The 25,272-nt window shown below is 47.9% G+C and overlaps 1 protein-coding gene across 3 annotated transcripts in view; it reads right to left on the bottom strand.

The window, feature by feature from the left end:
- Positions 1-25,272, bottom strand: part of TAOK1 (TAO kinase 1) — a 92,706-nt gene that overhangs the window by 31,406 nt on the left and 36,028 nt on the right. Inside the window, exons 1-6 of one of the 3 annotated variants that reach the window (XM_083379685.1) lie at positions 12,054-12,697; positions 10,058-10,299; positions 5,224-5,295; positions 2,506-2,607; positions 1,515-1,560; positions 1,219-1,315 (exon numbers count right to left, since the gene is read on the bottom strand). In XM_083379685.1, the coding sequence (XP_083235811.1) occupies positions 1,219-1,315; positions 1,515-1,560; positions 2,506-2,607; positions 5,224-5,295; positions 10,058-10,189 (449 nt within the window). In that variant the 5' untranslated portion in view covers positions 10,190-10,299; positions 12,054-12,697. Of the gene's footprint in view, positions 1-1,218; positions 1,316-1,514; positions 1,561-2,505; positions 3,738-5,223; positions 5,296-10,057; positions 10,300-12,053; positions 12,698-25,272 lie in introns of those variants that run through there. The other 2 variants (XM_083379684.1, XM_083379686.1) reach the window with 2 other exon arrangements.

Here is a 25,272-nt window from a genome sequence, read left to right on the forward strand (position 1 = left end):
TGCACCCAGGTGGGTGATTTTCTAAAAACTAAAGTTTGTTTCACCAGTTATTTTAAAAAAAAAACACGCCATTTTTTAAAACTATCCCGATAAACGGTGCTGAGGCTTCACTGAGGCTCTGCAAAATAGAATTTATTTGTATCTGGGTGTGCCTGCCTTTAGGTCCCTTTCGATCTCTGCGGGCCCCGGCAGGCCCCTTCCGCACGGCCAGATTTGTTCTTGCAAAGCTATATAGGTCAGGAGGCAAAAGCAGAAAACAGCCAAGGAGAAGGTCCACAAGCAGAGCGGAGAATAACAGGACTGGAAGGGACCTTGGAGGTCATCTAGTCCAACCCCCTGCTCAGGCAGGAAACCTTATACCATTTCAGACAAATGGCTGTCCAGTCTCTTCTTAAAAGCTTCCAGCGTTGGAGCATTCACCACTTCTGGAGGCAGGTAGTTCCACTGGTTAATTGTTCTCACTGTCGGGAAGTTTCTCCTTAGTTCCAGGTTGCTTCTCTCCTTGATGGGTTTCCATCCGTTGCTTCTTATCCTGCCTTCAGGTGCTTTGGAGAAGAGCTCGACTCCCTCTGCTTTGTGGCAGCCCCTGAGATACTGGAAGACTGCTATCCTGTCCGCCCTCGTCCTTCTCTTCATTAAACTGGACAGACCCAATTCCAGCCACCGTTCCTTGTATGTTTTAGCCTCCAGTCCCCTGATCCTCTTTGTTGCTCTTCTCTGAGCTCTTTCCAGAGTCTCAACATCTTTTTGACATCGTGGTGACCAAAACTGGATGCCATATTCCAAGTGTGGCCTTACCAAAGCGTTGTAAAGTGGTATTAACACTTCACGTGATCTTGATTCTCTCCCTCTGTTAACGCAGCCTAGCCCTGTGTTGGCTTTTTTTGACAGCTGCAGCACACGGCTGGCTCATATATAAGGGATCGTCCACTCGGACTGCGAGATCCCTCTTGCAGCTACTGGCAATTGGGCCAGGTTTCATTCTACACCTATACAGTTGGTTTTTAACAACAACAACAACAACAATAATAAAGTTGGAAGGGACCTTGGAGGTCATCTAGTCCAACCCCCTGCTCAGGCAGGAAACCCTACACCGTTTCAGGCAAATAAATGTTCTCATCTAAGCGTATAACTTTTACTTTTCTCTACGCTGAATTTCATTTTGCTCCTCGGAGCAGGAAGCAATGCAAGGAGAGATACACAGGGAAACGGACTCACCGGTGGATCAGGTTGTGGGAATGCAAGTAGGCCAGCCCTTGGAGAGCACCGTGGGTGATTGCTGCAATTTCCACTTCCTGCAGCGGCTTTTTATGAACTGAAGGAAAGAGAAGGCATCGTCAGCAGGGCAGGGATGGCATTAAACCAGGGGTGTCTCACAATTGGCAACTTTTAAGAGGGGTGGACTTCAACTCCCAGAATTCTGGCGGTGAAATGACAGAGCGACAAAGTTGAAATGGACCTTGCAGGTCTTCGGGTGGGGTTCATAAAAAAAAAAAAAAAACAAACGGACTCACCTTCTAGTAAATCTGAGGCCGATCCTAAACAATATTCCATAACAAGCTGCAGCAGACAGAAAGGAAAAACCAAGGGTTAGGAGGGCGCTGCAGGTGGTGAAGAAAGAAAGATTTCTGACAAAAGACTTTTCCAAGCCGCAGCTGTCTTTCGTTTTCACCGGGGTTGTTCTAGATACACATGCAGTCTCTCTCCATCCAATACTGTCACAAAGTTCCTTCTTATTTAAGTTTTATTTATACCCCAACCTTCGTTAGTTTTATAAATAGCTCGAGGTGGTGAACATCGCTAATGCTGCCTTCTCCTACTATTTTCTCTACAACACTCCTGTGAGGTGGCTTGGGCTGAGAGAGAGAGAGAGGGATTGAGCTGGAGTTACCCAGCTGACTTTCAAGACTCACGGGGGGTCTAGAGCTCTGGCTGGGTGACTTGGGGCCAATCAGCAGGAGATGCCGAGTTCTAGTCCTGCCATAGGCACGAAAGCCGGCTGGGTGACTTTGGACCAATCACTGGGAGGCGGTGAGTTCTAGTCCTGCCTTAGAATGAAAGCCAGCTGGGTGACTTGGGGCCAATCACCAGGAGGCGGTGAGTTCTAGTCCTGCCTTAGGCACGAAAGCTGGCTGGGTGACTTTGGACCAATCACTGGGAGGCGGTGAGTTCTAGTCCTGCCTTAGAATGAAAGCCAGCTGGGTGACTTGGGGCCAATCACCAGGAGGCGGTGAGTTCTAGTCCCGTTTTTGGCATGAAAGCCAGCTGGGTGACTTTGGGCCAATCACCAGGAGACGGTGAGTTCTAGTCCTGCCTTAGAATGAAAGCCGGCTGAGTGACTTTGGGCCAATCCCTCTTTCTCAGCCCAGCCCACCTCACAGGGTTGTTGTTGTGGGGAGGAGAAAGGAGCCTTAGATCTGTTCGCTGCCTTGAGTTGTTTTGTTAAAAAATAATAAAGGTAGGATACCGACAAAAATAAAATGAATGGAAGAAACATCGGCTTACCCATGCTGTGTGGTCCCGCAGGTAGCAGCCTTTGTACTCTATGCTGTTGGGGTGCTTAATCCGCTGGAGGAACTTGACTTCCTTCACGATATCCTGCCATTTCTGTCGAAGAGAGGAAGCTTCCTAAGAGGGCAGCGAAACTTAAAAAGGAAGGGTAAGGTGATCTAATCGAGGGAAGTGGACACGTCGGCAACGAAGGACAAATCCGTTCTAATTCTCCGCCCAGAAGGTTTAGGGCTGTTACCAGACGTAAAATAATACACTGCTGTGCAAGGAAGGAAGGATCTTCTCAGCAGTGGATCCACAGGATCACCTACTAATAAGCAGGCATATACATAGAACGAAGGCTACTGCTAAGCTTGTAAGCCGCCCTGAGTCTTCGGAGAAGGGCGGGATATAAATGGAATTAAAATTTAAAAAAAAAATACTTCCAAATTTAAACTTGCCCTGTGTACCGCTTGGTTTTACCAAAACTCCAGTCTCTCAATTTCCTTATAAATATATTAAATGTTTCATTGTAATATATTATGATTTATTTCTGACAAAATCGCCTCTTCTAACCCTGTAATCAAGGTATTAGATCAGTGATGGCAAATTTGGCAGGGGTGGGGGGTGGGGTTGGTGTCAAAAATTCAGAAAATGCCTCAATTCATTCTGCTGGCACATCGCTCTCTTCTGAACAAAAGATAAAACATCTTTCTTTTCTTTTTTCTTTCCCTCCCTCCCTCCATCCTTTCTTTTCTTTCTTTCCTTTTTCTTCCTTTTTCTTTCCTTCATTCACTTTCTCTCTCTCCCTCATTTTTTTCTTTCCTTTCCTTTTTCTTCCTTCCTTCCTTCCTTCCTTCCTTCCTTCCTTCCTTCCTTCCTTCCTTCCTTCCTTCCTTCCTTCCGGATGGCTTACACCATTATCCATTTATCTGACCAACTATAACAGTCCAAACATATCTGGCACTATGTGTTACATAAACAAACCTGAAACAATTACAAAAATGAAATTATGAATGAAGCCGCCTCACTTTCGGAGGATCTGGAGGCTACGCGAGAGCACGGCACTCTCTCGAGTTCCCGAGAGTCCGGAGGTTGTGCAAGAGCACACCCCGTTTTTGTGCGACTTCCGAAAAGCAAACAAGAATGGGATGTGCTTTTGAGAATAGTTGTCGTCGGGTGTTGGTAGGCACTGGCATGTCACTCCAAACGGTGTGACATGTCACCTTAGACCAGGGGTAGGCAACCTTGGCTCTTTTATTGACTTGTGGACTTCAACTCCCAGAATTCCTGAGCCAGCCACGCTGAGGGACCAGGGCACTTCACCAGCCGATGGAAATCAGGAGTCTTGTGGAGGCCGGTTCCAACTCACAGGCATCTCTGTCTGTCTGTCTGTCTGTCTGTCATCTTATTTCTCTCCATCCATCCATCCTTCCTTCCTCTCTCCTCCATCATCTATTTCTCTCTCTCATCTCTCCTCCATCCATCCATCTCTATCATGTATCAATCATCGTATCATCTTTCTTCCATCCATCCTATTTCTCTCCATCCATCCTTCCTTCCATCATCCATCGTGTCTATCATTCATCTCTCATCCATTTATACTTCCTTTTATCTATCTACCTATCTTCCATCATCTCATCCATTCATCCGTTTGTATCTATCTATCTATCTATCTATCTATCTATCTATCTATCTATCTATCTATCTATCACCCACCATATCTCTCATCCATCCATTATACATCTAACTATCTAGAAGCTGTGAATGCTCCAACACTGGAAATTTTTAAGAAGACACTGGACAGCCATTTGTCTGAAATGGTCTAGGGTCTCCAGCCTGAGCAGGGGCTTGGACTAGATGACCTCCGAGGTCCCTCCCAACTTTCTTTCTTTCTTCTTTCATTATTATCATCATGATCTATCATCTATCATTGTATGATTTTCCTTCTTTCCTTTCCTACCATATCTAACTATCCATCCAATTTCCATCCATCCATCCTATTTCTCTCCATCCATCCATCCACCATCATCTCTCTCATCTCTCATCCATCCATTTATACATGCATCCATCTATCTATCTATCTCCCATCCATCCATCCATCCACCCATTATCTATCTGTCTGTCTGTCTATCTATCTCTCATCCATCCCTCCACCCATTATCTATCTATCTATCTATCTATCTATCTATCTATCTATCTATCTATCTATCTATCTATCATCTATCTATCTATCTATCTATCTATCTATCTCCCATCCATCCATCCACCCATTATCTGTCTGTGTCTGTCTGTCTGTCTGTCTGTCTGTCTATCTATCTATCTATCTATCTATCTATCTATCTATCTATCTATCTATCTATCTATCGTCCTCATGATTGAAGACGTACTTTTAAAAATTAACTTTAAAGACCACCACTATACATTGAAAGAAGAGTGTTCTTTAAAGGCTCCGATTGGTGGGGGAATGTGAGCTACTGCTAAAGGAAATAACCTTTTCCACCGTATCTCACCCTTTGCCAGAATTCTCCTGCACACGCTAAAGACCTCGTAAGTGTGGCTGTCACAATGCTCTCCTTGCCATCTTCTGGAGTCTGTGGGGTTTGTTTCCCCCCCCCTTTGAAGGTCACATTAGCTTAATTCTTCTGGCGCGCCGATTTCCTTCCTCCAGGCAGGCAGGAGTCCAACCTGCCAACGGTTCACGGAGTCCTGGACCCCAAAGGGCTCACCTACCTCGTTTGATTGCTTCCCACTGTAAGACATTTTCTTGATGGCCACCACTTCGTTGGTGCGCACATCCCGTGCCTGCAAGATCAAAGACAAAAGGGTTGGTTTTTTTTTTTAAAAAAAGCTCTACTCACTGGGTAAAGCAAAGGTTATTCGTTCAATAGGAGGAGAAGGCAGCTTCGGTGTAACTGGGTTATCCGGCAGGAGGGGACCTGCCAGCCCAAGGGAGGTCAGGAAGGGGGGGGGAGACTTCAGCTACTATCAAGCGCAAAACATCAGGTCGGCATGTGAAGGTCCAACTAAAATGATTTATTGCTAAAAAGCCTATGCACAGGAGTCTTCTCAGTGAACGGTCAGCATTTGGCCAGAGATAGACGAGGGCCAGCAGAACTCAGGGGAATTCTTTGACATTTTTTCCTTCCTTCCTTCCTTCCTTCCTTCCTTCCTTCCTTCCTTCCTTCCTTCCTTCCTTCTTTCCCTTTCCTTCCCTCCCTCCCTCCTTCCTTCTTTCCCCTTCCTTCCCTCCCTCTCTCCCTCCTTCCTTCTTTCCCCTTCCTTCCCTCCCTCCTTCCTTCCCTTTCCTTCCCTCCCTCCCTCCTCCCTTCCTTCCCTCCCTCCTTCCTTGTTTCTTTCCCCTTCCTTCCCTCCCTCCCTTCTTTCCTTCTCTCCCCTTCCCTTCTTCTCTCTTTTTTTATCCTTTTCCTTCCCTCTTGTTACATACAAAAGACCAGATCCACACAATTAAACTGATTTGCTGCTAAAAAGCCTACGGACAGGAGTCTTCTCGACTCACGGTTAGGAGTCAGATGAGGGCCGAGAGAATTCAAGGGAGGCTGGACTCAGTTCACTTATAGCTACATAGGGATTCTAGGCTGATGCCTCGCTTCACTCTGCCCCCAGGGTTCTGCCACTCCTTCTCCTACAGGTCTTTCCTTCTCATCTTTTTCCCTTTGACATTTTTTTTCCTTCCTTCCTTCCTTCCTTCCTTCCTTCCTTCCTTCCTTCCTTCCTTCCTTCCTTCCTTCCTTCCCTCTCTCCTTTTTTTCTTCTTCTTCATTTTCCTTCCTTCTCGTTAAGTACAAAAGACCAGATCATCACGGGGAAAATCCGATTAAACTGATTTACTGCTAAAAAAGCCTACGCACAGGAGTCTTCTCAACTCACGGTCAGGAGTCTGATGAGGGTCAACGGAATCCTGGGCAGATCCATTTGTGGCTATGTAGGGGCTCTAGGCCGATGCCTCTTTCGAATTTGGCCCACCCCCCCCCCCAAGGTTCTGCCACTCCTTACAGCTAAGCCCAGGGTTGCTACAGACCTCCTTCACACACACACACACACACACACACACACACACACACACACACTGCCCAGGGTCTAAGTGGGGCAACCACACCACAGGCAATTAATCTGCAGCTGTACAATCCAGTTGCCACACCCTCCAGGAGGATAAGTGGACAGTGGGGTGTGTGTGTGTGTGGAGGCTTTGCTACAATGATAAGCAAACCCCCCCCATTAAAAGCGGGACCTCTGAGCTGAGATTTGAGGGAGGGGGCTTGCCTTGGCCAGGCCCCAGCCGGAGCAAAATGCAAGACGGAGCAAAATTCTCCGTGCAGGCTGGGCACGAGGAACCGCAGCATTGGCAGAGTCCAGCCAGGCTGACTCGCAGCGCCAACATGATGCAATAACTAGGCAAGATCACACATGGGTGGGGTGTGTGTGTGTGTGTGTGTGTGTGTGTGTAGCGAGAGGAGAGCTGCTTGGGTTTTTTTAGCCCTCAATGCAGCCCTTTCATCTGATCTGCCTCATCATTCCTCTGAGCTGCAGAGCCCCAGGAGCTGGCAAGGAACGGAGGTGCGGGGGGGGGGGGGGGAGAGGGGAGGAAGAGGAGGCTGGGCAGTCCAAGTTGTGGGCAAGACGATGCTCAACCCTCTGCGATGCTCAACCCTCTGCCCGGCAACTGGCAGAAGCCTCCTCAAGGCCACCTGGGAGATCAGAGTCTCTTCTGCAAAAGGGATCCCGGCCTTAAACGCAACAGATCCAGAGTTTCCAGAGTAAGAAACTCCTGGCTTGACAAATGTTTCACTTAGCAACATAAATTTGGGGCTCCGTTGTCGTCTGTAGCTGGAGGTCATGGAAGTAAAGACTGAACGGTCTGGTCCGGTCCAGTCCAATCTGGTCTGGTCTAATCTTGTCTAGTCTAATCTGGCTGGTCTGGTCTGGTCTGGTCTAGTCCTGTCCGCTCCTGTCCTGTCTAGTCTAGTCCAGTCTAGTCCGGTCCAGTCTACTCTAGTCTACTCTAGTCTAATCTGGTCTGGCCTAATCTTGTCTAGTCGACTCTAGTCTAATCTGGTTGGTCTGGTCTGGTCTAGTCCTGCCCGCTCCTGTCCTGTCTAGTCTAGTCCGGTCAAGTCTACTGTAGTCTAGTCTAATCTGGTCTGGTCTAATCTTGTCTAGTCTAGTCTAATCTGGTTGGTCTGGACTGGTCTAGTCCTGTCCCTCCTAACCTGTCTAGTCTAGTCTAGTCCAGTCCAGTCTAGTCTAGTCTAATCCAGTCCAGTCTAGTCTAGTCTGATCTAGTCCGGCTCAGAAGCAAAGCAGAGAAAGATTTCCAGTTCTTTCTGCTTTACAGAGGTCAAGGGGCAGCTCCTAAAGGAAGACACCCCCACCCCAAAAGACGCCCAGGGTCCCTTCCAACTCTGTTAATCTGTGTAACCTGCCACTCTGTCCACAATCCAGGTGGTGCCACCAGGAGCTGGCGCTGCCATCCCCAGACCCTCGCCCAGCGTCAACGGTCGGCAGATGCTGTGTGACGCTGGCAGGAAATCGCCCAGCTTCCAGCTGCCTTCCACCACGCCGCGCTGACAATGGAAGCCAGTGTGTGGGTTTGCAAGCACACAATGGTGTGCTTTTGTTAGGTTTGGCTATTGTGCGAGCAGAGCGTGCTTCCCGCTTCGGGGAGGGAAGCCTGGCGCCAAGTACCGAGAAGGCCGAATGACAAGCTGCGAAGCGCAGCAGCAGCCAAGCAAACCGTGGCCGGGTGTGGATCTGTGCGACGTGGATCACAAGGGATCGCTCTCCGATGCCCGTTGTCAACACCCTGTGGCTTGAGCTGGTTGTCTACATCTGTGCCAGGGGTGCCCAACCTTGGCCACTCTATGACCTGTGGACTTCAACTCCCAGAATTCCCCACGGCTGGTTGGGGAATTCTGGGAGTTAAAGTCCAAAGGTTTTAAAGAGGCCAAGGTGGGACACACCTGGTTTAGATGGTTAGCTATTAGATGGATGATAGAGAGAGAGAGATAGATAGATAGATAGATAGATAGATAGATAGATAGATAGATAGATAGATAGATAAGATAGATAGATAGATGATAGATAGATAGATAGAGATAGATAGATAGATAGATAGATAGATAGATAGATAGATAGATAGATAGATAGATATGCCTAGATAGATAAGATACAGATAAATAGATAGATATATAGATATAGATAAATATAGGCAGATAGGTAGATAGATATACAGAGATAGAGACAGAGACAGACAGACAGACAGACAGACAGACAGACAGATATAGAATATTTATTACAAAGACCAGAGCCTAGAGCAAGTTAAAAACACTCAAGGAATATCCAGTTAAAAATTCTAGAATGAACTATTAAATAACTGATAAAAATCGATATTAAAATCACAACTTGGCATCCAATCTGTCAGTTACACACCAAGAAAAAACAGAGTGCCTAACCATACTATAATATCAATCCTTAAACTGTGAGGCCCGCAGTCGTTAAAATCCAAAAGTGTAATAATACAAAAGGGTCTTCTGCATTAACTGTTAGCTATTACGGCTTCTCAGACTGAGATTCTTGCGTGATAATGCTGGACATATCCTCATGAAGCCATGAATATGTAGAGGACAGTGCTCACGCATGCCGATAAGCCGTAGTTTCACCGAGGTTTATTGAAAAATAATCCAGCCGCTTATCGTGGCTTACTCAGCAGCCGCAACATTGTGCGGTTTTGAACTGGTTTGACGATGCATTGCATTTTAGCATCCCATGCGGAATCAGTTAGTTTGCTGGATTGTAGAAATCTTAATAAATAAGATTTATAAATAAATCTTTCAAACCTGTGGACTTCAACTCCCAGAATTCCTCCAGAAGGACTTGGCTGCTAATAAATTTACACTTTTGAGCATACGTAGTGCTCAACTTACAACCATTCATCTAGTGAAGAAGTAGTAGTTGTAGTAGTAGTAATTATTATTGTTCTTGTTATTATTCTTATTAATGACTGGCTGAAAAAGTGATTTATGACTAGATCTCACCCTTATAATCACTGCAGCCTTCCCAGGGCCACCTGATCAAAATCCAGACATGTGGCAACAGGCATGCATGCACTACAGCTGCAGCGTCCCAGGCTGGTGTGATCCCCGTTTGCGACCTTCCCAGCCAAGCAAAACCGATGGGGGAAAAGGCGGACTAGCTTGACGACCCTGCGATTCGTTTAACAACTGCGGGGTCTCGCTTAGCGACCGTGCCAAATCGGGTTGCCAAATCAGGCGGCAACTGACTTAATCCGGGGGGGGGGGGGGAAGGCAGGCTAGCTTAACGACGGGTGTGGTTCTTTTTAGCCACCGCAGCCCATCCCACTTAACGACTGGGCCAAATCGGGTCGTGAAAATGAGAGGGAGCCCGCCCGAACGAGCGCCTTGCCTAGCCGACGGAAACGCTGGGCTCAATTGCGGTCGTCAAGCTGAGGGGCAAGCGGGACTTTGGAGGCGGGAGGAGGGAGTTTCCCGTGCGCACGCAACCCCCCCCCAAAAAAAAGGGTCCTTACAAAATAAACGGCTCCGAAGCTGCCATGGCCGATCTCCCGCAGGTCCGTGAAGAGCTTCTCCGGATCTTCTTTGTAAAACAGCTCGGCGACTTCCGGGTCTTTCAGGCTGCCGGCTCGGCTGGTGGACGGCATTCTGCCCGGCTGGGTGAGGCGGGGCGAGCCGACCAGCTATCTGGGCCGCAAGTGCCTCGTCGGCCCTGGGGGGCTCATCTGGCTGCAGGAAGCGTCTTTAGCATGGATGGCTGCAAGGGAAGAGGAGGGAGAGAAGGAGGCAGCGGGTTAGCGAAGCGAAGGACAAGGTGGTTCCCCCGGGGGATTATAATTTTATTTATTTATTTTATCCCTCGGATCAAGGGGGTGAACGTACATAACAAGCCTTCCTCCCCCTCCTCCTATTTTTTTCTCCAGAACAACAGCCCTGTGAGGCGGGCTGGGCTGACAGAGAGAAGGACTGGCCCAAAGTCATCCAGCCGGCTTTCATGCTTAAGGTGGTACTAGAACTCACCGTCGCCTGGTGACTGGGGAAAAGTCACTCAGACTGCTTCCATGCTGAAGGCGGGACTAGAACTCACCGTCGCCTGGTGACTGGGCAAAAGTCACTCAGCCAGCTTCCATGCTGAAGGCGGGTCTAGAACTCACCGTCGCCTGGTGACTGGGCAAAAGTCACTCAGCCAGCTTCCATGCTTAAGGCGGGACTAGAACTCACCGTCGCCTGGTGACTGGGCAAAAGTCACTCAGCCAGCTTCCATGCTTAAGGCGGGACTAGAACTCACCGTCGCCTGGTGACTGGGCAAAAGTCACTCAGCCAGCTTCCATGCTGAAGGCGGGTCTAGAACTCACCGTCACCTGGTGACTGGGCAAAAGTCGCTCAGCCAGCTTCCATGTTTAAGGCGGGACTAGAACTCACCGTCGCCTGGTGACTGGGCAAAAGTCACTCAGCCAGCTTCCATGCTGAAGGCGGGTCTAGAACTCACCGTCGCCTGGTGACTGGGCAAAAGTCACTCAGCCAGCTTCCATGCTTAAGGCGGGACTAGAACTCACCGTCGCCTGGTGACTGGGCAAAAGTCACTCAGCCAGCTTCCATGCTGAAGGCGGGACTAGAACTCACCGTCGCCTGGTGACTGGGCAAAAGTCACTCAGCCAACTTCCATGCTAAAGGCGGGACTAGAACTCACCGTCGCCTGGTGACTGGGCAAAAGTCACTCAGCCAGCTTCCATGCTGAAGGCGGGTCTAGAACTCACCGTCGCCTGGTGACTGGGCAAAAGTCACTCAGCCAGCTTCCATGCTTAAGGCGGGACTAGAACTCACCGTCGCCTGGTGACTGGGCAAAAGTCACTCAGCCAGCTTCCATGCTTAAGGCGGGACTAGAACTCACCGTCGCCTGGTGACTGGGCAAAAGTCACTCAGCCAGCTTCCATGCTGAAGGCGGGTCTAGAACTCACCGTCACCTGGTGACTGGGCAAAAGTCACTCAGCCAGCTTCCATGCTTAAGGCGGGACTAGAACTCACCGTCGCCTGGTGACTGGGCAAAAGTCACTCAGCCAGCTTCCATGCTTAAGGCGGGACTAGAACTCACCGTCGCCTGGTGACTGGGCAAAAGTCACTCAGCCAACTTCCATGCTGAAGGCGGGACTAGAACTCACCGTCACCTGGTGACTGGGCAAAAGTCGCTCAGCCAGCTTCCATGTTTAAGGCGGGACTAGAACTCACCGTCGCCTGGTGACTGGAGAAAAGTCACTCAGCTAGCTTCCATGCTGAAGACGGGACTAGAACTCACCATCACCTGATTTCTAGCCTGATGCCTTAACCACTAGACCAAACTGGCTCCCATCATGCCAGCCTATTGAGTGCTATTTTGAATTTTCTGATTTACAGGCTACAACTGCAGGACACAATAGGCTCTCTCAGGGAAGAGAGTGTATAAGTTGTCCTTCACACACAACCAGAATGCAGGATTTTGCAACGGCTGTGAAACAGAACAGACATGTGACCCACCTGGATTTTCAAACTCTTTGTGGCAGACGTTAAGTAAATCCACAGTCCTTAAGCACATCAACGGTTTGCTACAGGGGGCGGTTTTGCTGAAAAGCAGAAGTCGGTGCCAATTTGGGGCAAAACCATTGTAAAAATTGTCACACGACACACACACACGTGTGCAAATGCAGCCACGTTTGCTGAGCACGCAAAGTTGGGTCATGGGACTATGAAGGGGCCATCAGAACTTTAAATCTGGGTCCTAAGTCCCCATTTTGGGCGCAGTCATAACTTCAGTCACTAAGTGGCCGGTCATAAGTTGAGGACTACCTGTACACGCAAGACCTTAAGACTGCACACGCTAGTTGCTAAGACCCCTTTTTTGACTTGGTTATAATCTGAACTGTCAGTAAGCAGCCAGACATAAGTTGAGGACTATCTGTACATCCAGGACCCACTAGTTGCTTAGTCCCCATTTTTGAGTCGGTTGTAAATTTCAACAGTCATTAAGCAAGTGGTCGTAAGTCAAGGACTGCCTGTAAATGCAGGACCCTAAGACTGCAATCACTAGTTGCTAAGTCTCCTCCTTTGAGTCAGTCGTAACTTTGAACTGACACTAAGTGAGCGGTCGTAAGTCAAGGACTATCTGTACATGCAGGACGATTTTAATTGAATAGAACAGAATAGAATAGAATTATGGGATATAATATAATATAATAGAATATAATATAATAGAATAGAATAGAATAGAATAGAATAGAATAGAATAGAATAGAATAGAATAGAATAGAATACAATACAATACAATACAATACAATACTATTCTATTTGTTTTAATTCTATTCTATTCTACTATTCTTATTTTAATTCTATTCTATTATTTTAATTCTATTCTATTCTAGTTATAATTCTATTCTATTCTAGTTTTAATTCTATTCTATTCTAGTTTTAATTCTATTCTATTCTAATTCTATTCCATTCCTTATTCTTATTCTATTCTTGTTTTAATTCTATTCTATTCTATTCTAGTTTTAATTCTATTCTATTCTTGTTTTAATTCTATTCTATTCTTATTTTATTTCTATTCTATTCTATTCTATTCTATTCCATATTCTTATTCTATTCTATATTTTATTCTTGTTTTAATTCTATTCTATTGTTTTAATTCTATTCTATTCTTGTTTATTTCTATTTTATCCTATTGTTTTCATTCTATTCTATTCTATTCTATTCTATTCTATTCTATTCTATTCTATTCTATTCTATTCTATTCTATTCTATTCTATTCTATTCTATTCTATTCTATTCTGTTCTATTCTATTCTAAATTCTACTCTACTCCTTTCTAGTTGTTACAGCAACAGAGTCAGAATTGTAGAAACCATGCAGTCCCATCTGACCCAACCTCAAAGCCTTCAGCTCTTCACTTGGACCAAAACCAAGGAAATGCCAGATGCCATTTCAGACATAATTCATCTTCTGACTGCAGGCTAGAGAATCGAAATCACCTTCCTGACATAATGTCCTTGGCACTTCTTCAAGGCTGCTAGAGGTTGGGCAACAGATTGGGGGGGGGAGCTCCTCTGGAAAAGCAAGTACTCTTTGATCTTATTTTCCAGGAAATTCCAGAAATTCTTGAGGATCCAGTGGGAAGTGTCCCATCTCCTTTTCGGCCAGACTTCCCCAACAGAGTAGTCCCTTGCGATCTGAACTTGCTGTAGAGGTGGAGAAGACGACCATCGCCGATGCCTCCTTAGATATGTTCCTCATGGTTTCCCACCCCCACCCCCCGCAGCTCAGGTATGCTTCTGGTGTTCAGACAGACCAGGGGTCTTCAAACCTGGCCCTTTGATGACTTGTGGACTTCAGCTCCCAGAATCCCCCAGCCAGCCATGCTGACTTTCTTCCATGTAGATGCGGTTCCATTGAGGACCACACATGCTGAGTACGGCCGGTCAGCCAGCTACGGAATCCATCTGGTGGTGATGCTGTCTAACCCACATTTTTCTATCTTATGAATTAAGTTGAAAGATTTAAATTGGAGGGCATTCAACCTTGGCCACTTGAAGACTTGTGGACTTCAACTCCCAGAATTCCCCAGGTCAGCTTAACCCTAAATCCTAGTTAATCAACTAGGAGGTTTTCTTTTAAAGCTGTGTTTCTCGACCTCGGCCACTTTTAAGACTTGTGGAGGACTTGAAGTCCACAGGTCTTAAAAGTGGCCAAGGTTGGACACTCCTGAATTAAATGGAAATTAAGCCAGTATGTGGGCCTCCGCCCGGATCTGATGACAATACATTTAAGATTTTGGTTCTTATTGTTTTGCAAGCTGCCCAAAGTTGCGACACATAAGGGGTGGCTGGACAAGTCAGCCCAACCAAGACGAGACCAAAAAAGTGACTTACGACCCCTTTTCACGCTTACGATCGTTGCAGCATTTCCCGTGGTCATCTGATTGACATTCAGATGTGTCCCAGGGGGGGGGGTGGTGTCACGTGATCCCCGTTTGGGACCTTCCGACAAGCAAAGTCAATGGGGAAGCCAGATTCGCTTAAGAACCGTTTTACTAATTTAACAACTGAAGAAAACCAGCAGGAAAAATTGTCAAATGGGACAAACCGCTCTCTTAACAAACCTCCCACTTAGCAACGTACGTTTTGGGGCTCAACCGTGCTCACAAGTCAAGAACTACCTCTACCAATAAGAAGAGACTGGACAGCCACTGGTCTGAAATGGTATATACTAGGGTTTCCTGCCTGAGCAGGGGGTTGGACTAGATGACCTCCAAGGTCCCTCCCAACTTTATTATTAACCACCTGCCTCCAGAAGCTGTGAATGCTCCACGGCACTTGCACCCAGAAGCCAACCAGTAGCCTACGTAGAGGTCTGATTAGTTTACTCTTTATTTGCAACCCTCGTTATTTTTACAAATAACTCAAGATGGCAACAAATCCAACACAACTTCCTCCTCCTCTTTCCCCCAAAACAGCAACCCCGTGAGGTGGGCTGGGCTGAGAGAGAGAGAGGGATGGGCTCAAAGTCACCCAGCTGGCTTTCATGGTTAAAGCGGAACTAGAACTCACCCTCCCCTGGTGATTGGCCAGAAGTCACCCAGCTGGCTTTCATGGCTAAGTGGAACTAGAACTCACCCACCCCTGGTGATTGGCCAGAAGTCACCCAGCTGACTTTTAAGTGGAACCAGAACTCACCGTCTCCTGGTGATTAGCCCAAAGTCACCCAGCTGGCTTTCATGGCTAAGTGGAACTAGAACTCACCCACCCTTGGTGATTGGCCCAAAGTCACCTAGCTGGCTTTCAAGGCTAAGTGGAACTAGAACTCACCCACCCCTGGTGATTGGCCAAAAGTCACCCAGCTGGCTTTCATGGCTAAGTGGAACTAGAACTCACCCACCCTTGGTGAATGGCCCAAAGTCACCTAGCTGGCTTTCAAGGCTAAGTGGAACTAGAACTCACCCACCCTTGGTGATTAGCCCAAAGTCACCTAGCTGGCTTTCAAGGCTAAGTGGAACTAGAACTCACCCACCCCTGGTGATTGGCCAGAAGTCACCCAGCTGGCTTTCATGGCTAAGTGGAACTAGAACTCACCCACCCTTGGTGATTGGCCCAAAGTCACCCAGCTGGCTTTCATGGCTAAGTGGAACTAGAACTCACCCACCCTTGGTGAATGGCCCAAAGTCACCTAGCTGGCTTTCAAGGCTAAGTGGAACTAGAACTCACCCACCCCTGGTGATTGGCCAGAAGTCACCCAGCTGGCTTTCATGGCTAAGTGGAACTAGAACTCACCCACCCCTGGTGATTAGCCCAAAGTCACCTAGCTGGCTTTCAAGGCTAAGTGGAACTAGAACTCACCCACCCTTGGTGATTGGCCCAAAGTCACCTAGCTGGCTTTCAAGGCTAAGTGGAACTAGAACTCACCCACCCCTGGTGATTGGCCAGAAGTCACCCAGCTGGCTTTCATGGCTAAGTGGAACTAGAACTCACCCACCCTTGGTGATTGGCCCAAAGTCACCTAGCTGGCTTTCATGGCTAAGTGGAACTAGAACTCACCCACCCCTGGTGATTAGCCCAAAGTCACCCAGCTGGCTTTCATGGCTAAGTGGAACTAGAACTCACCCACCCCTGGTGATTGGCCAGAAGTCACCCAGCTGGCTTTCATGGCTAAGTGGAACTAGAACTCACCCACCCTTGGTGAATGGCCCAAAGTCACCTAGCTGGCTTTCAAGGCTAAGTGGAACTAGAACTCACCCACCCTTGGTGATTGGCCCAAAGTCACCTAGCTGGCTTTCAAGGCTAAGTGGAACTAGAACTCACCCACCACTGGTGATTGGCCAGAAGTCACCCAGCTGGCTTTCATGGCTAAGTGGAACTAGAACTCACCCACCCTTGGTGATTGGCCCAAAGTCACCTAGCTGGCTTTCATGGCTAAGTGGAACTAGAACTCACCCACCCCTGGTGATTGGCCAGAACTCACCCAGCTGGCTTTCATGGCTAAGTGGAACTAGAACTCACCCACCCCTGGTGATTGGCCCAAAGTCACCTAGCTGGCTTTCATGGCTAAGTGGAACTAGAACTCACCCACCCTTGGTGATTGGCCCAAAGTCACCTAGCTGGCTTTCATGGCTAAGTGGAACTAGAACTCACCCACCCCTGGTGATTGGCCAGAAGTCACCCAGCTGGCTTTCATGGCTAAGTGGAACTAGAACTCACCCACCCCTGGTGATTGGCCAGAAGTCACCCAGCTGACTTTTAAGTGGAACCAGAACTCACCGTCTCCTGGTGATTAGCCCAAAGTCACCCAGCTGGCTTTCATGGCTAAGTGGAACTAGAACTCACCCACCCTTGGTGATTGGCCCAAAGTCACCTAGCTGGCTTTCAAGGCTAAGTGGAACTAGAACTCACCCACCCCTGGTGATTGGCCAGAAGTCACCCAGCTGGCTTTCATGGCTAAGTGGAACTAGAACTCACCCACCCTTGGTGATTGGCCCAAAGTCACCTAGCTGGCTTTCATGGCTAAGTGGAACTAGAACTCACCCACCCCTGGTGATTGGCCAGAAGTCACCCAGCTGGCTTTCATGGCTAAGTGGAACTAGAACTCACCCACCTCTGGTGATTGGCCAGAAGTCACCCAGCTGACTTTTAAGTGGAACCAGAACTCACCGTCTCCTGGTGATTAGCCCAAAGTCACCCAGCTGGCTTTCATGCCTAAATGGAACTAGAACTCACCCTCTATTGTTGATTGGTCCAGTCACCTAACTGGCTTTCATGGCTAAGTGGAACTAGAACTCACCCTCCCCTGGTGATTGGCCACAAGTCACCCAGCTGGCTTTCATGGCTAAGTTGGGACTTGAATTCATGCTGTTTCGCTTCCTGGCTGGTGTCTTAACCACTACTAGACCAAGGTGGTTAGTTTAGCTTCCTGTGCTCCGGGCATCGCAAAGCTGCCCATTCCTGTTTGTGCAGTCTTATCATACTCTGAATCAGCTCACTCTTCAAGGGCAGCCCCACGCAGAGCGCGCTGCAGTTCCCCAACTTATCCCCTAGTAACCGAGGCGCAAGTGATCGGGACAGCCCTCCTAATCCAAAAATAATTGAAATTATGGGCAGTGGGCTGAAGTAAATTTATAATCTCAAAACTGAACCAACCCCAGTGGCTTCTTGTGAAAGCTCAGATCTTTTACAGGGCAGTCCTTACGTGTGCCAAAATTTCCGACGCTAAGCCAGACGCGCCCAATTTTAGCACCTTCTCTGTGACCGTTGTTAAGCGAATCACTGCGGCCGTGAAGCACAGGGTTGTTAAACAAATTCAGGATCCCTCGCTGACTTTGCTGGGCGGAAGACACAAAGGTGATCAGGTGATCCCAGCACGCTGCGATTGTCGTAAATACACGTCGGTGGACAAGGGCCTAAATGTTGATCATGTGACCGTGGGAGATGCTGCGACGGTCGTAAGCGTGGGGACTGGCGCTCAGCCAGGTTTCCCCCCCCCAACGCTGTTGTTACTTTAAAGGGTCACTAAATGAATGGTTGTTAAGCGAGGGCTAGCTATAAATGTATTTCTACGGAGAGCAACAACTGGGAGATTGAAGAAGCACGGAGAGCTGGTTGTACAGGGAGCCCTCGACTTACGAAAATGCATTTAGTGACTGTTCAAAGCTACGACGGCTCTGAAAAAATTGACTTAGGACCGTTTTTCACACTTATGACCATTGCGGCATCTCTGCGGTCATGTGATCAAACCTCAGATGCTGGACCAACTAGCTCATGTTTAGGATGGTTGCGGTGTCCCGGTGTGTGTGTGTGTGTGTGTGTGTGTGTGTGTGTGTGTGTGTGTGTGAGATGTGACCTTTTCCGACCTTCTGACAAGCAAATTCAAGGGGGAAGCCGGCTTCACTTAACAACTTTGTTACTATGTTAGCTGCAGTGATTCACTTAACGACTGTGGCAAGAAAGGTCATAAACTGGGGCAGAACTCAATAAATCTCTCGCTTAGCCAGAGAAATATGGGGCTCAATTGTGCTCGTAAGTCGAGGACTACCTGTGCCTGTGATTAATCGCAGGTGGCTGGTGATGGTGTCTGCACTCTGTCCATGCTCGAAAATGTTTTCAGAGACTTCCTTTACTAGCTGCTTGTATCTTGTAAATTTGCAGGATTCTTTTTTTCTTGCCGTGTATATGTACATATCCCAACTAGACCGTGTGGTTTCTCTGGGTCGTATGTGTATGTGTATGTCGGTATGTGCATAATTTTTGTCATGTTTATGTAGTGTATGTTGGAGGTTACCCTTTGAGAGCTGAAGGCAACAAAATTTTATTTAATGTATACTTAGTGTACATTTAAAATGACGATAGTTATTCTATTCTATTCTAATTCTGTATTGTACTCTATTCTCTATTGTATTCTATTGTATTCTATCCTGTAATTCTATTCTAATCTAATATTATTCTATTCTATTCTATTCTCTTTTACTCAATTCATTATTCTATTCTAAAGGTAAAGGTTCCCCCGCACATGCGTGCTAGTCGTTTCCAACTCTAGGGGCCGGTGCTCATCTCCGTTTCAAAGCCGAAGAGCCAGCGCTTGTCCAAGGACGTCTCCGTGGTCATGTGGCCGGCATGACTAGACGCCAAAGGCGCACGGAACGCTGTTACCTTCCCACCGTAGTGATCCCTATTTTTCTACTTGCATTTTTACATGCTTTCGAACTGCTAGGTTGGCAGGAGCTGGGATGAAAGCACGTAAAAATGCAAGTAGAAAAATAGGGACCACTCCGGTGGGAAGGTAACAGCGTTCCGTGCGCCTTTGGCGTCTAGTCATGCCGGCCACATGACCACGGAGACGTCCTCGGACAAGCGCCGGCTCTTCGGCTTGGAAACGGAGATGAGCACCGGCCCCTAGAGTCAGAAACGACTATCACGCACGGGTGGGGGAACCTTTACCTTTACCTTTACTTATTCTAATATTATTCTATTCTAATATTCTATTCTATTCCTATTCTATTCCTATTCTATTCCTATTCTATTCCTATTCTATTCTATTCTATTCTATTCTTATTATTCTATTCTATTCTATTCTATTCATTATTTCTATTCTATTCTATTCTATTCTATTCTATTCTATTCTATTCTATTCTATTCTATTCTATTCTATTCCATAATTCTATTCTATTCTATTCTATTCTATTCTATTCTATTCTATTCTATTCTATTCTATTCTATTCTATTATTCTATTCTATTCTTATTTCTTATTCTACCTGCCCTTCCCCTAAGCTTTCATGGTGTGACATCACATTTCTCCTGCTCCTTTCCTAGTTCTTAAATTCAACATTTTTCTCTCTGGCCTTTACTGCAACCTCCTCCGAGTGTTGCTGGTATGGAAAGTGGCACAGATAAAGGAAATAGCGGAAGGTGTGTCACTGAATTGACAGAGCAGGAGAGAGAGGCTGGCAGGCAGCTGAAGGAAAAGATCTGATGTAAGGATTTGACTCATCTTTGCTGCAAAATGTTGGCTTCCTCGCTCTTTTAAACAGAAACGCAGCTTTTAAGACCAGCGTTCCAACTTAAATCCTCATTTTCTAACGACCAACATCATTTTTGTCCTTCAGATCTACTGTATATAGGTAATCCTCGACTTACAACCATTTATTTAGCAAGGGTTATTTTTATTTACTTACTTGTTTCTTTATTTGTTTATGGCTTATTATATGGACTAGCAGCATGAATTGACATTTCAACTGGATTAGTAGAACCCAATAAATATAAATACATATAAATGTCCAAAACATCTATGTTTCCAATACAGGAGATCCTCGACTCACGACCGCCAATTGGAGCCTCAAATTTCTGTTGCTAAGTGAAACATTGATAGAGTTTTGCCCCACTTTACGACTGTTCTTGCCACCGTTAAGTGAATCACTGCAGTTGTTAAGTGAGTAACAGGACAGTTAAGTGAATCTGGCTTCCCTATCGATTTTGTTGGTCAGAAAGTTGCAAAAGGGGAGATTGATCACGTGACTCCAGGACACTGCAACCGTCGTAAGTATGAGTCAGCTGCCAAACAGCTGAATTGCGATCACATGACCATGGGGATGCTGTCACGGTCTTAAGCTCGTGTTGAAACTTCTCACCTTCTCTTAGTCCTGTGCAAAGTTGGCAACTTTGAAGACCTGTGGACATTCTGGGACATGTCCACAAAATTGTGTTAAATTCACTTTAGATCAGGGGTGTCCAACCTTGGCAACTTTGAGATCTGTGGACTTAAGTCCCAGAATCCTCCAGCCAGTCTGGGGGTTGAAGTCCTCAAGTCTTACAAGCTACGCTGGCTGGGGAATTCTGGGAGTCGAAGTCCTCTTAAAAGTTACGCTAGCTGGGGAATTCTGGGAGTTGAAGTCCACAAGTCTTAAAAGCTACACTGGCTGGGGGAATTCTGGGAGTTGAAGTCCACAAGTCTTACAAGCTACGCTGGCTAGGGAATTCTGAGAGTCGAAGTCCTCAAGTCTTAAAAGTGGCCAAGGTTGGGCACCCCTGCTTCAGCTAATTAGAGAGCCATGGATGAAGGCAGACGCAACAACAGGGACCTTGAATATGGTTTTTTGTGATGATGACTCACACTTTCTTCATCGGCATCATCACAAACCTTCCCTTTGCTTCTTCCTATTGGAAGTTTTTCTAAAGTTAACTCTCCCCCCCCCACACCTTCTGCAGCAGTTTTGAGTAAAGGGCACCAAAGTGGGCATTTGTGAACAGACTCGGCCTCTTTGCCCGAAGCCCTGCCACTTAAGGACTTCAACGGGCACAGCAAGTGCCGGATTCACTGGAGCAAACGCAGAAGACTTAGAAAGGGTGTCATTTTGAATTGAAACAAAGGATGGAGAAGGGAGGAAGCGGGGAGTCCTACTGCGTGAAAACCCGCCACGGGCCCACTCGCTCTGCCCGCTTTAATCAGGGAAACGTATCAAGGTGAAATAGCCAAAATGCCGTTCTCATGGAAAAGGGACTTCCGGAAAGGTGACGGGGCCGCCACGGTGACTTTTGCCACCAGACAGGCGCTTTTTCCCCAAGAGTTAGCCGAAGAGAGAAGCTAAGAGGAGCGGAGAAAGACAGTCGGACTTCCAACCTGATTTCTTTATTATTGCACGCATGCTTGTGACTTTCTACCTTTATGTCATCCTCAAGAGCAATACTTGCAATGCTGAAGAGTGAGGCAAAATGGGAAGACTGCAATTAAAATACAACAGAAATTAAAAGCAAACAGAAATGAAAAGGTGGAGGAGAGGTGTCTTGGCCAAATTCCTGTGGGTGTGGGAATCTTTTGTACTCTCTGGGCTGGGTGGTTTCCTTGCAGACGTTTCATGACCCAACTAGGGAACATCATCAGTGCTAGGAGGGGGGGGGGAGGAGGAGGAGGAGGAAGACCGTGGGCGTCCTTGGTGCTCTCTGCGCTGGGCTGTTTTCTTGCAGACGTTTCATGACCCAACTAGGGAACATCTTCAGTGCTAGAAGGGGGGAGGAGGAGGAGGAAGAGGACTGTGGGGTCCTTGGTGCTCTCTGAGCTGGGCGGTTTTCTTGCAGACGTTTCATGACCCAACTAGGGAACGTCATCAGTACTGGAAAGGAGTGGGGTTTCCTCCCTGTTGATATACAGCAAACAACAGCCTAATCAAGGAACGACCCAGAAGTAAACGAGACTCAGAGCAACACTGAGAGGGCAAGACACATGCCTATAAACAGAGAACAACATCCCCGCCCTTCCAGCCCTGAGGAGGTTCCCTAGTTGGGTCATGAAACGTCTACAAGCCAATTACTAAGCTCAGAGGGCACCCAGGACCCCACAGTTCTCCTCCTCCCCCCTTCAAACTCCCCTCTCTTCTAGCACTGAGGATGTTCCCTAGTTGGGTCACGAAACGTCTGCAAGGAAACCCCCCAGCTCAGAGACCACCCAGGACCCCACAGTCCTCCCCCTCCTCGCCTTCTTCCCCTCCTCCTCCTCCTCCTCGCAAACCTCACTCCCTTCTAGCACTGGTGATGTTCCTTAGTTGGGTCACGAAACGTCTGCAAGGAAACCCCCCAGCTCAGAGACCAACCAGGACCCCACAAGTCCTCCCCCTCCTCGCCTTCTTCCCCTCCTCCTCTTCTCCACTCCACAACCCCCTCCCCTCTTTTAGCCCTGCTGATGTTCCCTAGTTGGGTCACGGAACGTCTGGCAGGAAACCAGCCAAGCTCAGAGGGCACCATGGACCCCCACCGTTCAAACCTGACCTACAAATGCGGTCTTCTATTGGGAGAAGAGGGCTCAGTAGATTGTCCCCAAACAAGCAGCAAGCTATACAGTGTGTGTGTGTGTGTGTGTGTGTGTGCGTGCGTGCGTGCGTGTGTGGTATTTATTCAGTAAAGTTCATTCTTGCCTGCCACAAAGCTGAGATTTTGGAGCAGCGCGATGCTCTGAAGGCTTCTGCTGCGGATTTGAGTCGCCGGGCTGGTTTACAGCGAGAGAGACGGTCCTGCAGATGGTCAGGCTTTAAAACCATTGACGGCGTTATAGGTGGTCCTCGGCTTACGACGCTGCGTTTAGTGACCGTTCGACGTCACGACGGGAGTGGGGGAAAAGCGGCTTACGACTAATTTTCACACTGACGACCCTTGCAGCATCCCCGTGGTCGCCTGATCAAAATTCAGACGCTTGGGCAACTGACTCATAGTTACGACAGTCGCAGTGTCTTGGGGTCACGCGATCCCCTTTTGCAAAAAAAAAAAGGGGGGGGGGAATGGACAGAAGGTGGGAGTGGTAACATTTTGGTTTCTGGCAGGGGGCTTTTTTTTTTGGAGGGGTGGGTGGGTGGAAGAAGCTTAATATCTCAGGGGCTGCCCCAAAGAAGAGGGAGTCAAGCTCTTCTCCAAAGCGCCCGAAGGCAGGAGAAGAAGCAACGGATGGAAACTCATCAAGGAGAGAAGCAACCTGGAACTAAGGAGAAACTTCCTGACAGTGAGAACAATTGACCAGTGGAACTCCTGGACTCCAGAAGCGGTGAATGCTCCAACACTGGAAGTTTTTAAGAAGAGACTGGACAGCCATTTGTCTGGAATGACATAGGGTTTCCTGCCTGAGCAGGGGGTTGGACTAGATGACCTCCAAGGTCCCTTCCAACTTTATTATTATTATTATTATTGTTGTTGTTGTTGTTGTTGTTGTTGTTGTTGTTGTTGTTGTTATGGTTGTTTCCAACCATAGGATTCTATGATTCTGGAAGGAAGGAAGGAAGGAAGGAAGGAAGGAAGGAAGGAAGGGAGGGAGGGAGGGAGGGAGGGAGGGAGGGGAGGAGAGGGAGGGAGGAAGGAAGAAAGGAAGGAAGGAAAGAAGATGAAGGAAGGGAGGGAGGGGAGGAAAGGGAGGGAGGGGAGGGGAAGGAGGAGGGGGGAGAGGAGGAGAGAGGGAGTGGGGAGGGAAGGAAGGAAGGAAGGAAGGAAGGAAGGAAGGAAGGAAGGAAGATGAAGGAAGGGAGGGAGGGGAGGAGAGGGAGGGAGGGGAGGAGAGGGAGGGAGGGGAGGGGAAGGAGGAGGGCGGAGAGGAGGAGAGAGGGAGTGGGGAGGGAAGGAAGGAAGGAAGGAAGGAAGGAAGGAAGGGAGGAAGGAAGGAAGAAAGGAAGGAAGGAAGATGAAGGAAGGGAGGGAGGGGAGGAGAGGGAGGAGGGGAGGGGAAGGAGGAGGGGGGAGGGGAGGAGAGGAGAGGGAGGGAAGAAGGAAGGAAGGAGGGAGAGAGGGAAAGAGGGAGGAAAGGAGGGAGGGAGGGGAAGGAGAGAGGGAGGGAGGGAGAGTGGGAGGAAAGAAAGAAATAAAGAAGAGGGAAGGACAACAAATGGAAACTAGTCAAGGAGAGAAGCAACCTAGAACTAAGGAGAAACTTCCTGACAGTGAGAACAATTGACCAGTGGAACTCCTGGACTCCAGAAGCTGTGAATGCTCCAACACTGGAGGTTTTTAAGAAGAGACTGGACAGCCATTTTCTCTGAAATGGTGTAGGGTTTCCTGTCTGAGCAGGGGGTTGGACTAGAGGACCTCCCAAGGTCCCTTCCAACTTTATTATTATTAATTATCTGGTATGGCAAGGGACCTGGGCGCCGAGGACTTTGAAGTCCCAGGTCTGCCCTCAAGAAGCCCAGAGGCCACGTTTCAAGTCCACGGCGGCCTTGCTAATTTTCTTGTTTCTTCCTTCTACTTTGTGGGCGAAGTGAAAGCCTTTTGATCCTGGCGGGCGGGCGTGTCTTCCTGGCCTTACCTGAGACACCTGTGGAGTGGCTGGAGAGCTCCTGTGTTTATCTACTGGTGACCGGCTTCTCCATGCGTGCTCCCCGGCCTTGGTCCTGTCTCTGGGTTATTTTATTTTATTTATTATTTATTCATTCATTCATTACTGTGTTTACAAATAAGGTTTGTTTACAAATAAGCCTATCCAGCGTACCTTCTTCCTATTTTCCCAACAACAACAACAACGACTTTGTAAAGTGGGTTGTGCTAAGAGAGGAAGATTGGCCAAGTCAGCCACTTTGCTTTCGTGGCTAAGGCGGGACTAGAACTCACAGCCTCCTGGTGGCTGTCCCAAAGTCAACTTGACAGCTGCTGTGCCTAAGGCAGGACTGGAATTCCCCTTCTCCTGGTCATTGGCCCTAAGTCATCCAGCCAGCTTTCAGGGCTGAAGTGGGACTAGAACTCGCCGTCTCCTGGCGATT

This window comes from Vipera ursinii (assembly GCF_947247035.1).
Source record: "Vipera ursinii genome assembly, chromosome: 1".
In the NCBI taxonomy this organism is placed as follows: Eukaryota; Metazoa; Chordata; class Lepidosauria; order Squamata; family Viperidae; genus Vipera; species Vipera ursinii.